Source organism: Chenopodium quinoa, unplaced genomic scaffold (assembly GCF_001683475.1).
Source record: "Chenopodium quinoa cultivar QQ74 unplaced genomic scaffold, ASM168347v1, whole genome shotgun sequence".
Classification (NCBI taxonomy): Eukaryota; Viridiplantae; Streptophyta; class Magnoliopsida; order Caryophyllales; family Amaranthaceae; genus Chenopodium; species Chenopodium quinoa.
In genome coordinates, this window is record NW_018743002.1 from 1 (window position 1) to 19,388 (window position 19,388).

The 19,388-nt window shown below is 34.8% G+C and overlaps 3 protein-coding genes across 3 annotated transcripts; 1 reads left to right on the forward strand and 2 right to left on the reverse strand.

The window, feature by feature from the left end:
* Positions 1-72: 72 nt before the first annotated feature.
* On the forward strand, positions 73-1,528 carry LOC110729790 (NAC domain-containing protein 37-like). The gene has a single exon (XM_021909566.1). It carries the CDS (start codon positions 280-282, stop codon positions 904-906), a length of 627 nt encoding a protein of 208 aa, XP_021765258.1. The 5' UTR covers positions 73-279; the 3' UTR covers positions 907-1,528.
* Positions 1,529-7,508: 5,980 nt separating this feature from the next.
* LOC110729791 (histone H1-like) lies at positions 7,509-9,043 on the reverse strand. The gene is made up of 2 exons (XM_021909567.1): positions 8,217-9,043; positions 7,509-8,136 (listed from the first exon to the last, which is right to left on the reverse strand). Exons 1-2 carry the CDS (start codon positions 8,331-8,333, stop codon positions 7,711-7,713), a joined length of 543 nt encoding a protein of 180 aa, XP_021765259.1. The 5' UTR covers positions 8,334-9,043; the 3' UTR covers positions 7,509-7,710.
* A 1,589-nt stretch (positions 9,044-10,632) lies between these two features.
* On the reverse strand, positions 10,633-19,010 carry LOC110729793 (heterogeneous nuclear ribonucleoprotein Q-like). The gene is made up of 11 exons (XM_021909568.1): positions 18,673-19,010; positions 17,250-18,211; positions 17,057-17,146; positions 16,491-16,955; positions 14,835-14,928; positions 14,655-14,753; positions 14,306-14,541; positions 14,136-14,220; positions 13,482-13,534; positions 13,301-13,392; positions 10,633-13,194 (listed from the first exon to the last, which is right to left on the reverse strand). Exons 1-10 carry the CDS (start codon positions 18,878-18,880, stop codon positions 13,318-13,320), a joined length of 2,367 nt encoding a protein of 788 aa, XP_021765260.1. The 5' UTR covers positions 18,881-19,010; the 3' UTR covers positions 10,633-13,194; positions 13,301-13,317.
* Between the last annotated feature and the right edge of the window lie 378 nt (positions 19,011-19,388).

Here is a 19,388-nt window from a genome sequence, read left to right on the forward strand (position 1 = left end):
CTCCCACCCCTTTCCGGATTCCGACCATTGACTTATTCATCTTATCACCATCATTTTACTCTTTCTCATGACTTGAGCGCACATTTAAGAAGCTTATACAAGCAGTTGAAAGCAAATAAAAGCATCTAAAAAGCGAAGTGAAGAGACATCCAAAGACAAAAAATGACAAAAAGTGAATCATGTTTCCTAAAGTATATTATCCCACTAACAGTTATTCCCGTTTGACTCATATAGGAAGAAGGCTGGGTAGTATGTCGAGCATTCAGGAAGAAAGCAAGCATGCAACCGAAGAACATGGAGGGATGGGAATCGAGCTATGTTTATGACAGTGAATCTGCAAGTGGTGTGATGGATCCGATAATAATCCATAATAATAATTATAATCATACAAACAGAAACAGCTTCTTCCCAAAGAAATTGCTATGCAAGCAAGAAATCGAATCTGAAGCATTATTGGCGGCTAACTACTCACTTATTACTGATACTTTCCTACAACTCCCTCAACTTGAAAGCCCCTTGTCTACTAAGCGAACCATCTCTATTGTCTCTCAAAACAACAACAATAGTAGCAACTCTACTACTACCACTATTGGGGAGATTAATAATATGAATAAGGCGTCCAAGGTGACAGATTGGAGAGAATTGGACCAGTTCGTGGCTTCACAACTAAGTCAAGATCCAAAAACACTCGACGACCACGATCAATCTCTTAATCGCCATCTTTCGAGCTTTAGCCATACCTCTGATTTAGAGGCATTGTTGCTTTTGCATGGAGGTGATGAGAGAGAAGAGGAGGTCATTGATGCAGGCAAGTTGATAAGTGGTTTCATAAGTACTTCAAGCTCTGCTGATAGTGATAATATTGGCATATGCATATTCGACAAATTGAATCAGGATATCAACTAATAGCAAAATAGAAATACTTTACATCCATATCTTTTATTTTATGCTATTCTATATGTGTGGTGGCCAGATAATGCACCTAAAAATGTATGTATACGGATGTAATACGAATTCTTATTGTAAAATTCACTAATTATGCATACATGATACGTAAATATATAGCATATAGGTTATATTGATTATTACGGAGTACTTATATCCGTATAACTGTATAAGTTATTTCTATCATTTTTTCACAGTAAAATTGAATAGAAGGCTAGGGAGCTGGAAACTCAAAACTTCTCTCTTAGAAAAAGGAAAAGGAAAATTGTTGGATCGTAAAAACGGGGCCCATGGATTGTCTAGCGTGCTGGGCACAAATGTGGTTTATGTTTGGCATGCTTGTCTTTTTCATACGAAGAAGCTAGTACTCGGTATAATACAACAACCCTCTTCCCCAAATGGGAGGCCTAAGCCAAGCATGGACTGTATATATATATTTTGGCCATTAAAAGGTCCTTGCTTGCAATTTCTAAATAGTTAGAGCTACTAGCTAGCTAATGTGGAGCTACAAGGTTTGTAGTTTTGATGAAACTACATAGCTCTACAAAACTATGTAGTTTCACTATACCCAAAGCCACTTTAATTTAATTAAAAAAAAAATTTATTGTTTATTTATTTTTATTTTTTAATTGAATGAAAAAGGTTGTACTCTTTGTTTGGATAGCAAAGAAGGAAAAGAAGGGGAGGGAAAATGGAGGAAGGGAAGGGAAAAGAAAGGGGAGGGGGAGGTGAGCTCCATTTTCCCTCCAAATCTCTTCAATTTTGGAGAGATTATGGTTATTATAGAGAAAGGAAAAATGGATCCCTCCCTCTCTTTCCCCTTCCTTCCCCTAATCTTTTACCCAAACGTACAAGAGATTTTGTCCCCTCCATTTCTGTTCTCTTCTTTTCCTTCCATTTCTTCCTATCCAAACAAAGTGGTAGCTTGCTATTGTGGAGGTTTAAGAATAGAATGTGGCACCCAAAGATACAAGGAGATGTTGTTAGCCATTGTAAATATTCTTATTCACTTTTCAAACAATTTCATTTACTTTTTGAAATATATATATATATATATATATATATATATATATATATATATATATATATATATAAAAGTTTAAGTAAGTTCTAATAATTGTGGGTGCTCTAAGCTGGAAAAAAAAGAATGAAAAGATGTGTAGTTACAAAAATGTCATTAAAGAGACAGGTAAAGTGCAGACCATTCGATGAAAACATGATGGACAATTCATATCAGCTCCTAGTTCTCATGATTTTATGTCTAATATTAATCCACTAAACTCACTATTATTATTACTCTACTAAGGTCCAGTTCACTTCTCCTTAATTTTGCTGAACTAAAATTATTTTTGTAGAACTTAAATTATTTTTATTGAATTGAAATTATTTTTACAGAACTTAAATTATTTGTATTGAACTAATATTAATTTTAATTAATTTAAAATATTAATATTAATATTAATATTAATATTTGAATTGTTTTTTTTGCTGAATTGAAATTATTTTTACTAATTTTCTATTATATTTCTTCTTAAAGTTACAATAAAATAATTTGAGTGAGGTTCAAAGTAACAGAGAGAAATAATAAAATATCGTATAAATTTACCAAATATCAAATATAGAAGTGATGCATTAAAAAAATACAAATTTTTGTATGTGGTTGGCCACATGGTGCGGCAAGGGTTACTTGTAGGGTGTTACTGGTTTTGTCGGGGGGGGGGGTTACTTGCAGGTGTTACTTGTATTCTGGGGACTGGGGTTACTTGTATGGGTCACTACTAGAAATAGGCTAAATTCCGACGGAATTAAACACCCTGAAATCCGTCGGAAATAGGGTTTCCGTCGGAAGCGATTGTCGGAAAAGCATTTGTAGGAAAAATGAACTTTTCCGACGAAAATTCTGTCGGAAACACTATTCCGACGGAATTTCCGATGGATTTAATTCTGAATTTAACCGCGCCACCACCGGCACGGCGTATCACCACCTCCAACCACCAAAAAAACCAACATCAGACACCGCCACAACCACCAACCCCTAACTCGTATCAGCAGTCTAGAACCACCCACAACCACCAGATCTACCACCAAACCCGAAAAAATTAACGAAAAACAAAAAAAAAATTAAAATGAAAACTTAAAACCCGAAAAATTCTTTGAAAACAGAACAAAAAAAAAAGAAAAAAAATAAACAAAAAATGAAACAGACCTACCGCCACCTAAAACCACCGTCGAAACCCACCTAAAACCACCACCGAAACCCACCTAAAACCATTGCCGAAACCCGAAAAAAATTAACAAAAAAAAAGCAGAAAAAAAATAAAAATCCCAACACCCTAAACCCGAACTTCAACAGCCACCATAACGGCATAACCACGTATTTTAGATCTAGTAAACTTGAAAACCGAAAAAAAAAACCCGAACAAAATAAGTTGAAAATCAGAGCAAAAAAACTTACCACAACGATTCAAAAACTTGAAATTGGTCTGAAAATTGGTTGTATAAGGCCAAATTCGACCATGAAAACGCTAGATCTAGCATTTCCATGGTCGAACTTGACCTCAAAACCATAAACGCCGGGAATGTGGTCGGGAATATGGTCGGAAAAGCTTCGTGGGCTAGCTTTGTTAATGAACAACAAATTAAAGGAGATCGAGAGAGGTAAAAAAAAGAGTAGAAAAGGAGATCGAGAGATGAGAGATAAAGAGAGAGGAGAGATAAAGAATGAAGAGAGAGAGAGGGAGTGCGGCGCGGTGATGAGGGAAAGAGGAGAGTGAGGGAGAAAGGGAAACTGAAAGGGGGGGGGGTTTAGTTTTAGGGTTAAGCTATTTATACCAAATTTTCTGCCTTTTAAAATAAATGTGGTCAGATGCTTTCCGACGGAAAATTCCGTCGGAAATTTACGACGGATTTAAAATCCGTCGGAAATTATTTTATTTCTGACGGATTTTTCCGTCGGAACATACTTTCCTACGAATTTCCGTCGGAACTGTTTTTAAATCCGTCAGAAATTTTCGACGGAATTTTATTCCGTCGGAACTTTCCGACATAATTTTTTTCCGTCGGAAATTTTGTGATTTGCGACGGACTTCCGTCGGAATTCGGCCTATTTCTAGTAGTGGGTGTTACTGGTTTTGATCGGGGTTACTTGTAGGGTGTTACTGGTTTTGTCAGGGGTTACTTGTAGGTGTTACTTGTATTTTGAGGTTACTTGTATGAGTGTTACTGATTTTGGTCGGGGTTACTTGTAGGGTGTTACTGGTTTTGTCAGGGGCTACTTATAAGTGTTACTTGTATTATAGGGTTACTTGTATGGGTGTTATTGGTTTTGATCAGGGGTTATTTGTAGGGTATTACTGGTTTGGTATGGGATTTTGTTCTGGAGTTACTTGTAGGAGTTACTCAGAATACAAGTAACCCCTTGATACAAGTAACCCATATAAGTAATCTCATAATACAAGTAACACCCTACAAGTAACCCCAAAATACAAGTAACCCTAGAATACAAGTAACCCTAAAATACAAGTAACTCGTGCCGCACCGTGTGGCTTGCCGCACTGAAAAACCTCTAATTAAAAAAACATCCATAAATGAAAAGTGATGATTAAAAAAAAAAAAAAAAGAGTATTTTTTTTTAAGGTGAAGTGAACATTGCATAACACAAACTAATTACATACTTAAATTAAGATACCATATTCTTATACATTAGGATTTAGCTAACCACTAACAATTAAAAGCAAATACTCCAACAATAACTTATTTGAATTATTTTAATCAAAAATTCTTCATTTAACTTAGAAAAATTTGTTAAAAACCATCTTATAAAAACCAAATTTTGTTGAAAACCATATTTTATTATTATTATTATTATTATTATTATTATTATTTTGTTTTTTTATGTCAAAACACACCTGTTTTAATTTTTTTTTTTTTTTTTTTTTGGTCAAGGCACACCTGTTTAAATTTTTTTTTTTTTTTTTTGTTAAATCCCACCATTTCCCCGGATTCCGACCAATTACTTACATTTCCGACATTGACTAACATATGTACCTCACGTGACCCACTTTTCTTTTATAAGATGGTTTTCAACATTTCCGGCATTGACTAACATGTGTACCTCACGTGATACATGTTAGTCAATGCCGGAAATGTAAGAATTTAAGTTCAAATAAAGGATATAACTTTTCTGTTAAATGGGTCACGTGAAGTGCATATGCTAATCAGCGCCGAAAATGGTAATCAATAGTCGAAATCCGAAAAGTGGTGGATTCAACAAAAAAAAATTTAAAACAGGTGGGCTTTGACAAAATAAAATAAAATAAAATTATAAGATGGTTTTCAACAAGATTTGGTTTTTATAAGATGATTTTCAACTAATTTTCCTTTAACTTATATCCTTTATTTGAACTTAATTTCTTGAAAAAAAAAAAGGTGAATATGTGGTGAATAAAGAAGACGGATACATAAAATTGACAACCATCCCAATTCCCAACAAGATTTATTGATTATGACTAATGTGTTTTTTTTCATCACCCGCCCTTGTGGCTCTCTAAATACAAAAAAAAAAAAATTAAAAATAAATAAATAAATAAATGGTCGATCTAGTGAAATGTGTAGAAATAATATGGGTAAAGTTAAATGGGACCGTCCACATCCGTCATGAGAGTTCGCTTTATAAATCCAAGTAAGATAATCATTCCAATACTTTTCCCTCACTTTTACGTTCGTTTAATGTGAGACAACACTTCTACTCACATATTAAGCAGGCCATTATATTGTCGAACTTCAATACTACCGGACGGGGGACAAATAAAAGGAGTTAAAACACAGTTTCGCTCTAAAATGTGAGTGTGAGAAACAAACAAAAGTATCTCACGTTAAACTTTAATGGCCTGGAATGTGATGTCAAGAACAAAATTAAAGTAAGTGATCCAGTAAGAGATTATGATGGAAGAGTTGACCAAGTTAGGCCTACACTTTCTTTTTATATAACAATCATTAATATATATACTCGTACCACCTTTTTCATCCTATTTGCAGATATACTCTGTTAGAGATATACATATATATCCCGATATTTTATATCTCTCACATACTCGTATTGATTTAAAACTTCCTGATATCTCATATCTCTCACATACTCGTATAAAAACTCTATAAGTAATGGATTTGTAAAAAAGTTTGATTGTGAGATCGAAACAAGATTGATATGTGAAATTGACAATTGGAAATGTTTGGTTGAGAATTTAGAATATGTTGGTTCACTTGGATGTAAGAGGTTTAGAATTAGATATATATATGCAAGTGGTGTGAGGAAAAACGACCACTCCATTTGATTAAAATAATTATTCTCCCCATTTTATCAATGTGACAATATTCTCAATGACACTATTTATTAGTCATGTTCATCTTAATGAATATTAATATTCAATCATATACCACTAATTTATACTTTCTCTGTTTCTTTTTAATTGACACGTTTCTTTAGTCACGTTTGCCAATACAAAAATTTAACCGTTTATATCCTTAATTACATATAAACAAAAATTATAAAATATTGATAATTTGAAATTACATATTGTGACGAATCTAATACGATCCCACATGACTATATTTTTTATCAAGTATAAATCACAAAACACGGTCAAAGAAAAGTGTGTGAATAGTGTTAAAGTCAAAACGTGTCAACTAATAAAAAATACAAAGGTACTATGCAATTGAATAAATTCATTGTCAAAGTAATGTATTGGCAAATGTGTACAATCAAAGTGAATTTCATTAGGGGTGAGCAAAAAATCAGGGTACCTTGAATCGGAACCGAAGTCGTAGGTTTTGAAACCGGAACCGAAACCTGTATAGGAGATTCTGGTTCCGAGTAGAAAAATAGAGAACCTGTAAGGTACCCTGTAATTGATAAAAGTATCACTTAATTTCAAATTATACACTAAGGGTCTGTTCTCTTACGTTAAAATTCAGTTCAGTTCAGCTCAGCTCAGTTCAGTTCAGCTCAGCTCTGTTCAGTTTAGTTCAGTTCAGCTCCTAATTTCCTTCTCTTATAAAATATTCATTTCATTTCAGTTCAGTTCAGTTCAGCTGAGTTCAGCCAATGAGATCCCGTAATTCCAACTTTTTTTAAAATAATAAATTACAATTATAAATATGTATTTATTAAAATTGTTAGACAACTATTATTAGTTTGTTTCAATTGCGAGTAGTAAATATTATACATTAGTGATCAACCAGTTTTTTGTTAATTATCAGGGACAAGGACTCCCAAGTACACAAATTCACTAGTAGAACTTCGTTGCCCAGTCACGAAAGCAACAATTCCGGTTCCCAATTTCCGGGAAACTGTTCAACAGATTTCGATTTTGGTTCCCATTTTGAATTCAATTCCAGGAATTTTAACATAGTACCATCATTGTAAAACGAAGGAAATAACTTTTACCAACTTTTACAACTTGATAATATGATCAATTAATCAAACTAGTCAGCAAAGAGAGGCAAATCTTGTAAATATTAATTAAAATGGGGCGATTAACAAGGAGGCAATTGATCCAAATATATGGAGCATACAAAAAAAATCATAGATAAAGTTAACACATACAGAAGAAGCAAAATAGACGACGAAATTGAAGTTATTTATTTGAATAATTACATAAGGTCTCCATGTCATCAGCACTGACTACAGAGATTAAAATTATGTACAACTCCTGCAGCATATAACATTAAAGTGAAGAGACTAAGCCTTGTTGGGCTTGAGAGACTTTATCGGTTTAAGCAGCTTGGGTTTGGGCGACCTCTTACTCCTCCTAACAGTAAGAGTAGGAGTAGAATTAGATGTAGGAGTAGACTTGGGGGGTTATCAATCTTGCTCACGACTCTAGACTTAGGCTTCCTCCTCCACCTCTTAGTAGTAGTAGTCGTCGTAGCAGTAGTAGAAGTAGTAGGAGGCTTTGATTTGGCTGCGTTAGCTCTTGCAGCCTTGGTCTTTTTGAGGGCCTGAGAAAGCTTGTAGGAGGCTTTGATTTTAATCAAATTGCCCTTGGAAACAGATTTCTTAAGCTGAAAACCCACAATTTTCCTGAAGTTTGAAGGGAGCAGTGCCTTGTGTTTCTGCTCCATGTATTTGGCGATGGCGTAGGGGCTCGATCCTCCCTTTTCATTCAGACCAACGATTGCTTCCTTTATCATCTGCAACATTACATATATCAATTAATACTTGGCATACACCAATTGTAATTCAAACAAAATTAATCACATAAAAAAAGTACCTCAAAGTAAGGAGGATGACAAGGACGCGTATTCTTCAGCTTCCTCCCCATCTTAGTCTCAGGCTTTGAATTAGTTGCCAGAGCTTCCATCTCCGGTGGCTGAGCTTCACTGGACATCCTCTTATATCTTAATTATTCTGAGTATTCTTCTGCTCCCTCCCCATCTTAGTCTTAGGCTTTGTATTTGCGTTACTCCATAATATTTATAGGTACAAAAAATAGGCTGTTATTGGTTAGTGTTTAATCAGATGGATTGATAGCGTGTACATATAAGGGATCAATTACCTACACGTGGATAACTATCTCAACGCTTTTCGAGTTTTCGGTGTGTTTTTGTCTATTAGAACCTTACAAAAATACAAAGTGTGTTTCTGTACGGTTTTTAAGGATTGAATTTTAAGTTCATTACCTTTTACAATCAAATAAAGATGGCCACGTGGACATGAAAAATTGGCACAGGCAACGGGCGGCACGGTCGTTGGCCCGTAGGTTGGCACGCCGGCACGTGGCCAGCTCAGCCCGCCAGACACATATTTATCAATTAACCTATACTAAAAGCGAATTTAAAGTGACATTTGTCACGATGTCATTAAAAAATTTCCCGCCTTTTTTTCCTTTTTTTTTTTTTTTTCCTTTTGCCAAATTTGAATGACATCCATTTTATAACCTACAATAATACTTAATTCAATCATACTCAATTATTTTTTTTTATTATTTTTTTAACATATATTTCATATATTAGGAATGTTTTAGTTACAAATATACTAACATAGATTAAAATTTAAGTATTGAAACATATCATTATCCAAGATTATTACGAGTATAATATTATCAATTTTTTTCCTCCAACTTAAAATTTATTTAAATTAAAAATAGAAAAAATTATTTTGATAGCATACTTTGTATAAATCTTAAACTTTTACATAACGTTTAAAAAAAACAACTGAACAAAATCATTTTATTATACTATACTCCTCAATTTTTTTATAAGTTATAGTTGAATTTGTACATTTGTCCAGACACTAAACTTTTTTTATAAGTTATAGTTGGATTTGTAAATTCAAAAAAAATTGATTTCACCACTATCTAACGAATTTTTTTTCTTTTTTATATCTTAAGAACATATGTAATATTAATAAAAAAAATAAAAAAATTATTATGTAATAAACATTATTTATATTATCAAATTCAAAGAACATATCACAGTATGTATTAAACATTATATCAGAAATAAAAATACATTACACTGACAATCAAACAACATGAACATATGTTCTTTTCACTCATTTTTAGTACAAATATGTTCTTTTTACTTTAAAAATATGCTCGCCTTTTCGCTACAATTGTATGTTCTTAATATTTGTATAATAAGGTCTTTTTGCAAAACGGTTGTACAATGCAATATACCCACGCCTAGGTAACAATTTTGACAATTCTAACATATATCCACTAAGAGTGTTCATTTATTTATTTAATGCATAAATTAGTAATAGAAGTCTAAAGTAGGTGAAAAATTTCAACCACTATATATTTAATTACCAATAAATAAACAAAGAATAATAATTTAACATGTAAGGGTCTGTTCTCATTGACTGAACTCCGCTGAACTGAATATTTTATAAGAAAAAGAAATTAAGAGCTGAGCTGAACTGAGCTAAACTGAATTTCAACGAAAGTGAACAGGCCCTAAGTATACGCTCAACAAATTCAACAATACATGCCGATCATTTTAAACCTCTCAAGGTATTATCATTCAGATCTTTAATTATGAATAGATAGACAAACAAACACACAAATGAAGCACAAAATTTCAATGACAACCGTTGTAAGCAAATTTGACAATATTTCACATAATTCAGTCTTACTATATGAACATCAACCATTTTTATTCATTGATTATAAAGCAACGGAATACTCCCTCTGTCTCATAGTAATCATAACACTATAACCAGCATAAATGTCGATGCACAACTTTGACCATTAACATTTATAATCATATATTACTAAGATAGTATATATAAAGACTAATCCAAAAATATATTACATGACAGTATAATTTTTTGTAAATTGATTAAAAAAAAGTCAAAGTAAACATGAGAATAGTAAAAAAAGTCAAAAGTTATTTGACTATTACAAAATGAAAGAATTATAATTATTGGGATACCCTGTTTTTTTAATAATTGCAACACTAGACCTTGCACAATGTTAGAAAATATCTATTGAAAAGAATTGTTTCTTTTAATTACACCACTTTTCTTCAAAATAATATGACCCAAAAAATACACATTGATACCAAAGATAAAATACTACGTTTAAGCAAAAACAAAGCATCCAATGATCAAGTAAAGTAGGAAACTGAATAAAGAGATGGTTTCTATTATTTTGTCACAGTTAAACTGAAGGCAGCAAATACAGATTGAAAATTGTTGGAACAACTATCGTCAACTTGACCAGTGACCAGAATTGAAAATTGATAAATAATACTGTATTTGATCCCTATATCAGGAAACACAATCCTTATACTCTCTGTATTGCTATTTGTATAGCTTTTTGAATGAAACCGTGAAACCCAAAACATGAACCCACATCACTAGCCTTTTAAAATTAATCTTTCTAAAATACTCTGTATTGCTACTCTATCTTACCTCTCCAAGAACACAGAACAATTCATGTCTAAGAACAAGGTAAAGACGACACCATTTGCTAAAGGCTATTTACCACATCTCATCAGTGGCACTCAAAGACCCAAACAAAGTATACAAAACAGGCCACAAAAGGTGTGGATCCACAATCCAAAATTTCCTTTCAAGGTCAACTTCTCCAAATTTACATTTTTGTTATCCCCGATAACAGGAAAAATACCAAGAATGATGATATGGAAGAAAAAATATGTTACAGGAGATAGACATGAAAATACATGTTCAGCACTTACAAGGACTACCAACTTCCAAGATACACGGCATGTGACACCATTTCAGAGCACAATTATGAGTGTGAAGAACAAGAGGGGTTTTAAACATATGAACAATAGCAGCCAAAGATGAGCAACCAAAAACCTCACAAGACAAAGTCCATCAAAATAAAAAAGATGCAACTCATCTAAGACCTGCCACTTCCATGATTGACAATATAAGAAATGGAACTGATTGCCTGTTACCTCACCAGTATACATAAATAATTACTAGTCAAACTTAACATGTTTAATGTATTTTAACTGTTGCACTAGATAGAAGCTAATCACTTCCAAATAAAAAACAACAGCTCACTTTGGTGTTATTGAATCTCTTCATCAGAACTACAACCAACTACAGTAACTATACTTTTAGACACTGCTTGATACCAGGAAAGCATGCCAATGAAATGCAGTCATCAATAAAGGATACCAAAAGCTGAACTACCAAATCCTAGCTCCAAAAATGAAGAACAGCTTATCAAGTCAAAACCTCAAGAACACAAATCCATGGCTTAGAAAACATAACCTACCTTAATAGCTATGAAAACTTCTCACAGATTAGAAATTCCGATATTACTGAACTCCTTAACTGCCAAAAATAAAGCAGCAATCACATAGAGCTTGCACTGCCAAAAGATGAACTCTTGAATCCAAGAAAATTGGTGAACTACATCTTTGCAAATCTACACTATCAAAAAAGATGAAACCTTAAAATAGCGAATTCCTTCACTAACAAAACACTACATTATTTCTCTGTATGCCATTCTGTAGATCTCTGTTTAACATTTTGATAAAATAGAGCAACCCAATTCGTGTTACCAGCAAAAAATGTTCTCTTCATAGCATCCCAAACTCAGAAAGCTTCAGGCAAAGATGTCAAACATATAGGGAAAAAAAGGCATATAATAAACGCAGCACATATAAACATGAGAAGAACTGACCAGTAACGCCCAAGAAAGCACCTAAAGTATAAAAACTGCTTTTAAGAAAATATCACCTCCCTATAATAACCAAGTTATAGCAAATCCAAAAAAAAAAAAATGGTTTTTCCTAGGTACAAAACACACTTAGCAAACTGTCCATAACCCACAACACCTCACAAAGGTATAATAACCCACCAAAGATAGAACACTACCCACCTCAGCAAGAAACTAATCAACTCCATCCAAGCATCTTCACAATCTGTCAATAACTCACCATGCAAAATCCCATCTCCTTAGAAAAACCCTCATTATGTAAGATCAAAGGCTGGCAGACCCAAATGGTCATCAATTCTCTTGAAACAATAAACTCTTGAAAGGAAGACAACCCATATTCAATTCCATACATAACAGCCAACAACCAAAAAAAAAAGGAAAGGGTAACAGCTGCATGACCAAAAGGTCAGATAGCAAAATAAATCCGAATTCGAGATTGATACATTCAAAAGTTATAAGACTAGGATCCACAAAGCATTACTTTAGCACTGGCACAAGTTTTGCACCCACTCTTTCCAGCCAAAACATTCGTCAGATTTATTCCATAGAAATCCCAAATGCATGAGAAGCTGAGCTTCTAACATTTCTTTCAAATAAGTATGATAACATCATTAACTAGAAACCTTTTCCACAATTCACTCTTCAACATACTCCAAGTTGCGATAGCAGATCCAGAAAGTTAATAAATGATAATTTCAGTCACCACGTATGTAAACCACAAGGCAACTTTATTATCCTCAAACTGCAAACTGCCACTCAAGGCCATTATCTATCAGCTCCTCCTTCATGCTATTTGGTAACGAATCTAGTCCAGAGCCTTCAAAGGAACAAATACACCTAGCCTAGATCAGATAAACCCAGCTTATGATACAGAAGTGATGTCACAAACAAACAACTACACCAAGAAGCGGGTGATGGAGAAAATATATGGATTGAAAGGGAAAAGATGGAGTAATTAGTTAAAGGGGTGGAGTAGGGTAGAAGGAAGTAAGAAACAACAGGTCCCCAACAGCAAGCCTCTAATCCATCAATCAGCCATAGCCAACACCTAAAAATAAGGAACAATAATTTGAAGCCACTCGTGGTTAAAAAGAAAAAAAGCATCACCATTATAAAGGATCCACAATATATAGGTTTAAGTTTACACTAATTACCTTGCTGCTAACTTCAACTAATAGTAATAGCCATGACCTCCTCCATAAGGACGATCCCGACTATTGAAAGAAGAGTGGGGTCGTGCACCATACTGTAAAAAAATTGGATAAAAAGTCAAATACTGATTGCTATTGAAATCATGTACCAAGCAACAAGTTTAGATAATAGATGTCAACTTACATCAGGACCATAATAGCCACTTGAATAGAAACTACTGCCAGCTCCATAAGTATCTGGAGAAAAGAAACGAATGCTCAAGTCAAAAAGTAATCTACAACTTTAAACTTACTACGATTATAAGAGAAATTTGAAGGGGGAAAAGGAGGATTATCCAACAACAACAACAAAGCCTTAGTCCCAAAATGATTTGGGTCGGCTAACATGAATCGCCATAAGGAACCTTACCATATAAAAAGGGACAACACAAGGTATTTAGTTAAAAGAGTTTGATAAAAAGGTGAGTAGAGTGAGAAAAAAGAGCATCCAAAGAAAAAATAGATAAGGTAGTTTTTATAAGAGAATAAAAATAAAATTCAAGAAAGTTTTAAAGTGATGGTTAAAACATTTAGAGTAAAAAACATAAAGGTTTGAGAAAACTTTAGCAAAGGAAATCAAATGGGATAAAACAATACTAGTGAAAAAAAAATTAGTAAGATAAATTTTAAAAAGTACTTGTATAATCATAACACGTCATTGACATGAATATTCTCCTCCCACACCACCCTATCCAACACCATATTTTCCTCAATCCCAAAAGCACTTGAAGGAGGGGAAAGGAGGATTATCCATGACGGAAAAAAAAAATAATAATAATAAAATCTAAAAGATATGTACCTCTGAAGTGAGTACCACGACCTGAACCAGAATAGTCAAAACGAGGACGAATTCGACTTGGCTCCATATATGCAGGATCTTGGTCCTACAAATTATTAAATCTGTAAATTGACTGGGCTGACAACATGTATGAAACAAGATTTTACATCATCAAATAGATCGCTACTTACAGTCATATAAAATGGGCGCTTTAAACCATGGTTGTCATCATAAACATATGGATCATCATATTGCCTACCCATATAAGGTCTTGAATAGCCACCATCGTCAAGTTGGAAAGGCTCTCTCCGTGAAGGAACAGGTCTTGCAAGTCCACGACCAATGTCCCTAGGTCCCCCAAAATTAGGTCTTCCAGCAGGGCCAACTCCAGGTGCCATATGCCCAGCTCTGTAAGGAACTCTTCGCCCTAATGAAAAAAAGAAGCATATCAAGTGCGCAAAGACAACATAAAAGTCTAGGAAGATGTACTCATAGAGGAGCTGATTGTTGGCTAGTGGCTACAAAAGATAGATTAATTACCATAAGGTCCAACAGGCTCATTGAACTGACCACGAGAGGGTCTGCCATACTGAAAATTAGGCCGATTTAATGCAGGTGCTGCACGCCCAAAGCTCCTTCCTACCAACAAGTACATTTAATGTAAGATAGCATACAAAGGGAAAAAGAATCAGAAGACACTGAAAAGCTTAGCCTGCATACCACTAGGTCGGCCAATTCGAAAACCACCGCACATTCCTCCCTTAACAGCTTGAGTTTTAGGCAATGGATTGGAAAGCCTTGCTCTTACTTTTGTCTAAACAATGAGATAGATAAATCAGAACAAAACAGCAGATACTTAAGCTCCATGAAAAGTCAGGCAACAACAAATAAGTTATAGTATTAGTTATTTCACATACTCTTTTGACAATTAAACATGGTTACTACAGATAGGAGGAATAGAATATCTTGCTAAAGTACAACACCAACACCCTGCACAGGAGCATAAAGAAACTAGAGGGGCAACAAACTCAATGTATTGCTATATCTTGTCAAAGCACAGCACCAACACCCTGCACAATATAATAAAGGGACCATACAAAACACATCTATACTATATATTAAAAGGCGTTCCTAAAGAAGTTTAGATGCCACGTGGCGCTCTCTTCAAGGCATTCCTAAAGAAGTTTAGGTGCCACGTGGCGCACCCCTCATTTAATCCAATTTTCACTCCATGTCTAAAAATATGGTTCTTACAAGATTTGAACCAACAACCTCAAGTTAAGTTTCAACCTGTTAGTCACTAAGCTATTACCATATTACATGTCATTCAATAAAAAATAAATATTACTTCCTCCGTTCTTTATTACTTGACCCGCTTTGACTTTTACACTATTCACCACCCCTCCTTTGACCATATTTTGTGAATAATATGTAAGGAAAAATATATTCATGTATGATCTTTTTGGATTCGTCTCAATAAGTACTATCATAACATATAACTTTTATAATTTTTACTTTTGGAAAATTTAAGTTATTGATTGTTAAAGTTTTGCATTGGCAAGCGTGATAAAAGAAACAGGTCAAGTAAAAAAGAAAAGAGGAAGTAATAAAGATTTTTGTCATGGAAATAATGCATTAACTCGAGGCATCGCCAGGGACTAACACTAGTTGACAATCAAACATGGTTACTACAGGATAGGCGGAAAATAATATCTTGCTTAAGTACAACACCAACACCCTGCATGGAAGCATAAAGAAACTAGAGGGGCAACAAACTCAATGTATTACTATATCTTGTCAAAGCACAACACCAACACCATGCATAATACAATAAAGGGACACTACAGGGAATCTGGGATAACAAAATCACGCATCACAAAACATAAGACAGGCAAGAACAAACACTCTAGCACCAAAAAACTAAATAAAATCAGATAGAGCCAACTATAAAATCCAGATAATAATTATGGCTGCTCTCTTTAACAGTTTTTTTTAACCTGGAACTGTTATTTAAGGATTAAATTGAGTTTAACTGGGTTTAAAAATATATATATATGTATAAAAACAGAAGGGTGGGATGTGCATCAAAAAACACCCAAAGGGAGGTAAAAATTTATCATGAGACAGGAGTAAATGCATCAGTTAAGTGTTGTGTAGAGTTGAGTGGGTAGGTTGATTTTTCTAAGTAAGTGGGGGACTAAAAATGTAAAAGATAATTCCAATTCGGGGATTGGTATTCCCTTGCCCACCCTTTGTCCCTATAAACAAACACCCAGTAGGAAGTAGAAAACAAAGAAACATCCACAATTAAGGCGATTCCACAAAATATATAAACATAGGTGAAAAGAAAAACCAGAAACAAAGTTGGAACCAAACCTTTGAGTTTCCATCAACTAACTCCTTACTATTCACATCCTCTATGCAAGCAATGGCAGACTCATGAGCAGTGAAATCAACAAAACCGAAATCTTTACGCTTAGCAGATGACATATTGCGAGCCAGCGTAATACGTTCAATCTCACCATAAACTTTGAAATGCTTCCTAACACGGTCCTCATCCCAGTGAGGAGGAAGCCCATCTACAAAAACTGATTTAACCTTAGCCATCACCTCAGGATCGGGCTCTTGAAGCGGCTCAGCAAAAGCAACCTTAGCAGTCCTCTCAGTGTGGCCAAATATAGCATCTGGCTTCTGAAGCCTCTTATAAGCAAACATTGCATCAGCATGGCAAGCAAACTGAATAAAACAGAATCCACGGCTTAAACCCTCATGGCGAGGGTCTTGGACAAGGGTAATGTTCTCAACACCTTCAACACTATAATCTTTCAGCTTCTGTTTTATCTGCAGAAAGAGATGATAAAAATCATTTTAAAAAATAAAAAACAAAACAAAACAAAAAACATCTCAACAAAAATCACTATTCAAAATAAATTCAGTCTTACCGCTTCCTTAGTCCACGTATTGCAGACATTACCAAGGAATAAGGTGTCATTGTCCTCATTAGGTGCAGTCCCACATCGCTTACCACGTATCTGTTTTACACAATTTATGAAAAGAGAGGCTTAAGAAAGAATAAAGATGGTAAATACGAGTGCTACATAAAAGACACTCTTTGATACGACAAAGAAAACATACAACAGGATTTTTCATTTCTGATAACGCCCGCTTAGCTTGGTCTTTAGTCGCAAACCTCACAAATGCAAAGCCCCTGTTCTTGTTTGTCAAAGTATCCTTCAACAGTCTAACTTCAACCACCTCTCCAACTTTCTCAAAAGTCTTCTTCACATCATCTTCAATAACTTCGCGATCCAGCCCACCAACAAAAATCTCAAGTTCTTTCTTGACCTTGCGCTCCTTGGCTGCGGCTGCCAATTCCTTGTGCTCCACTTCCAGTGCCTTCATTTCATCCCCAGTCTCAGGCTCGTCATCCTCCTGAAGGTCCTCATCCCCAGGCTCCACAAAACCCTCCTCATCACCATACTCCTCGATTCCCCCAGTAGCACAAGCCTCGTCTTGTTTTGATTCAGCAGCCTGTTCATCTGTCTTATCCATTTTGTCACTGTCCCTATTCTTTAGCATATCGTGAACATTTACATTCTCTTTCTTTTGATCATCATCCATGCTATCTGACTTATCACGTACTAGTTTTTCTAGATTGTCTTTTGCTTGTTTGTCGGGATCAGCAGCCTCGTCTTGTTTTGATTCATCATCCTTATCCTCTTTGGGCTCACTTGTATCCTCATTTCCAGCAGAAGATACATCCTCAATAGCCACAACAGGTGACTCTATTCCATCCATTTTTTCTTTGCCCTTATCGTGGGGTTCTCCACCATCTGGAACCTTATCAGTAACTAGCTCCTCTAATTTTAAATCCTTCATAACAAATTCTTCAGATTTTGAAAGATTTACAGCCTTTGCATCTGTGGAATCCGTGACATCAACATTGCTATCGCCAGCCTCACCTGTCTTCACGGACGCTGATGTGCCATCTTTAGCTGAAGCAGGAGTCTTGGGTCTGATCACCCTCTTCTTCACTATTCTCTTTGTCACCTTCTTTGTAGTACCTTTGTTAGTTGGTGATACAACAGCATTTTCAGCTGCATTTGGGAGGGGGAAGGGGGTTAATGAGGAATAAGTACATAAAATAACTCATATATCATGAACTATTCTGAATACATAGAAATAAAGTCCCAGAGTTGTTTGAATGTCGAGCTTTGATAATGGCCATGGAGACGATACCCAGGACCTCAGATCGAATCCCTTCTAATGACTAGAAATCTTAATTCACAGCCACACTCAATCTATCATGCATGCATCATCCAGATATTTATAAATCTCTCCTCTATATAAACAGCGTCGGAAAATTCAATACTTTAATCTCCCCTCATAAAATTTAAAAAAATAAAATAAAATATTAATCTTTGACATCCAAATCCACATAAAAAAAAATAATAGTGATTATAAAATCCGATCATAAAAGAAACTTAAGAGACGAACATCCGCCTATTCCATCACATGCAAAATTAAAAAAAAAAAAAAAAATGTAGATTGAATATACCTGCAGGTTCGGGGTTGAGGTCGGCGGTAGAAGGAGTAGTCTGGGGTTCGGGGTTTCGAGAAGCCGTAGATTTTGGTGTCGACGTCTCCGGCGTGGAATCCACCGGTAGAGAAGGAGGAGTAGGCGTTTTGACAGCGGACTTCTTCGCCGACGGTGGCTTCTTTTGTGATGCCGGCGTTTTTGGGGTATTTGCGTTTCGAGTCCTCATAATTCTGAGGGTCTATCGGATTGATTGGCGTAAAAACAGACCGACAATTTTTTGTTATTAATTAAAGTTGAAACCCTAGAAAGGTCGGGTTTTCTGGACTTTGGAAGGAAGGGTAATTCTTAGTCAATGCTTATTGCTTTATACTGTAATTTATATATGTCTCGAAATCTCTTTCCTCCTCTTCGGTTTTTTTTTTTTTTTTTTTAAATTTAAAATACTGTAATGTTATATGGGTTATCCCCATTTCCTCCGCCTTTTGCTTAATGAGTTTCAACCGAGCTTGAATTCGAGTAATTTATTGATCAACTCGATTTATTTACACCTCCGTCTAGAAGTAATCAACTATGGTACAGTTTGATCTAATCCCAAAAAAAGTGAGTTTTAAGAAACTATTTTAGTTAAAAAAACTAAATTTAATTCGACAAGCCCGCCACTTTTTACGAGTTTTGCCATGAAATTTATTGTTAAGGTCCAACCCAACCCAAATTTATTGTTATCCCTTGTACAA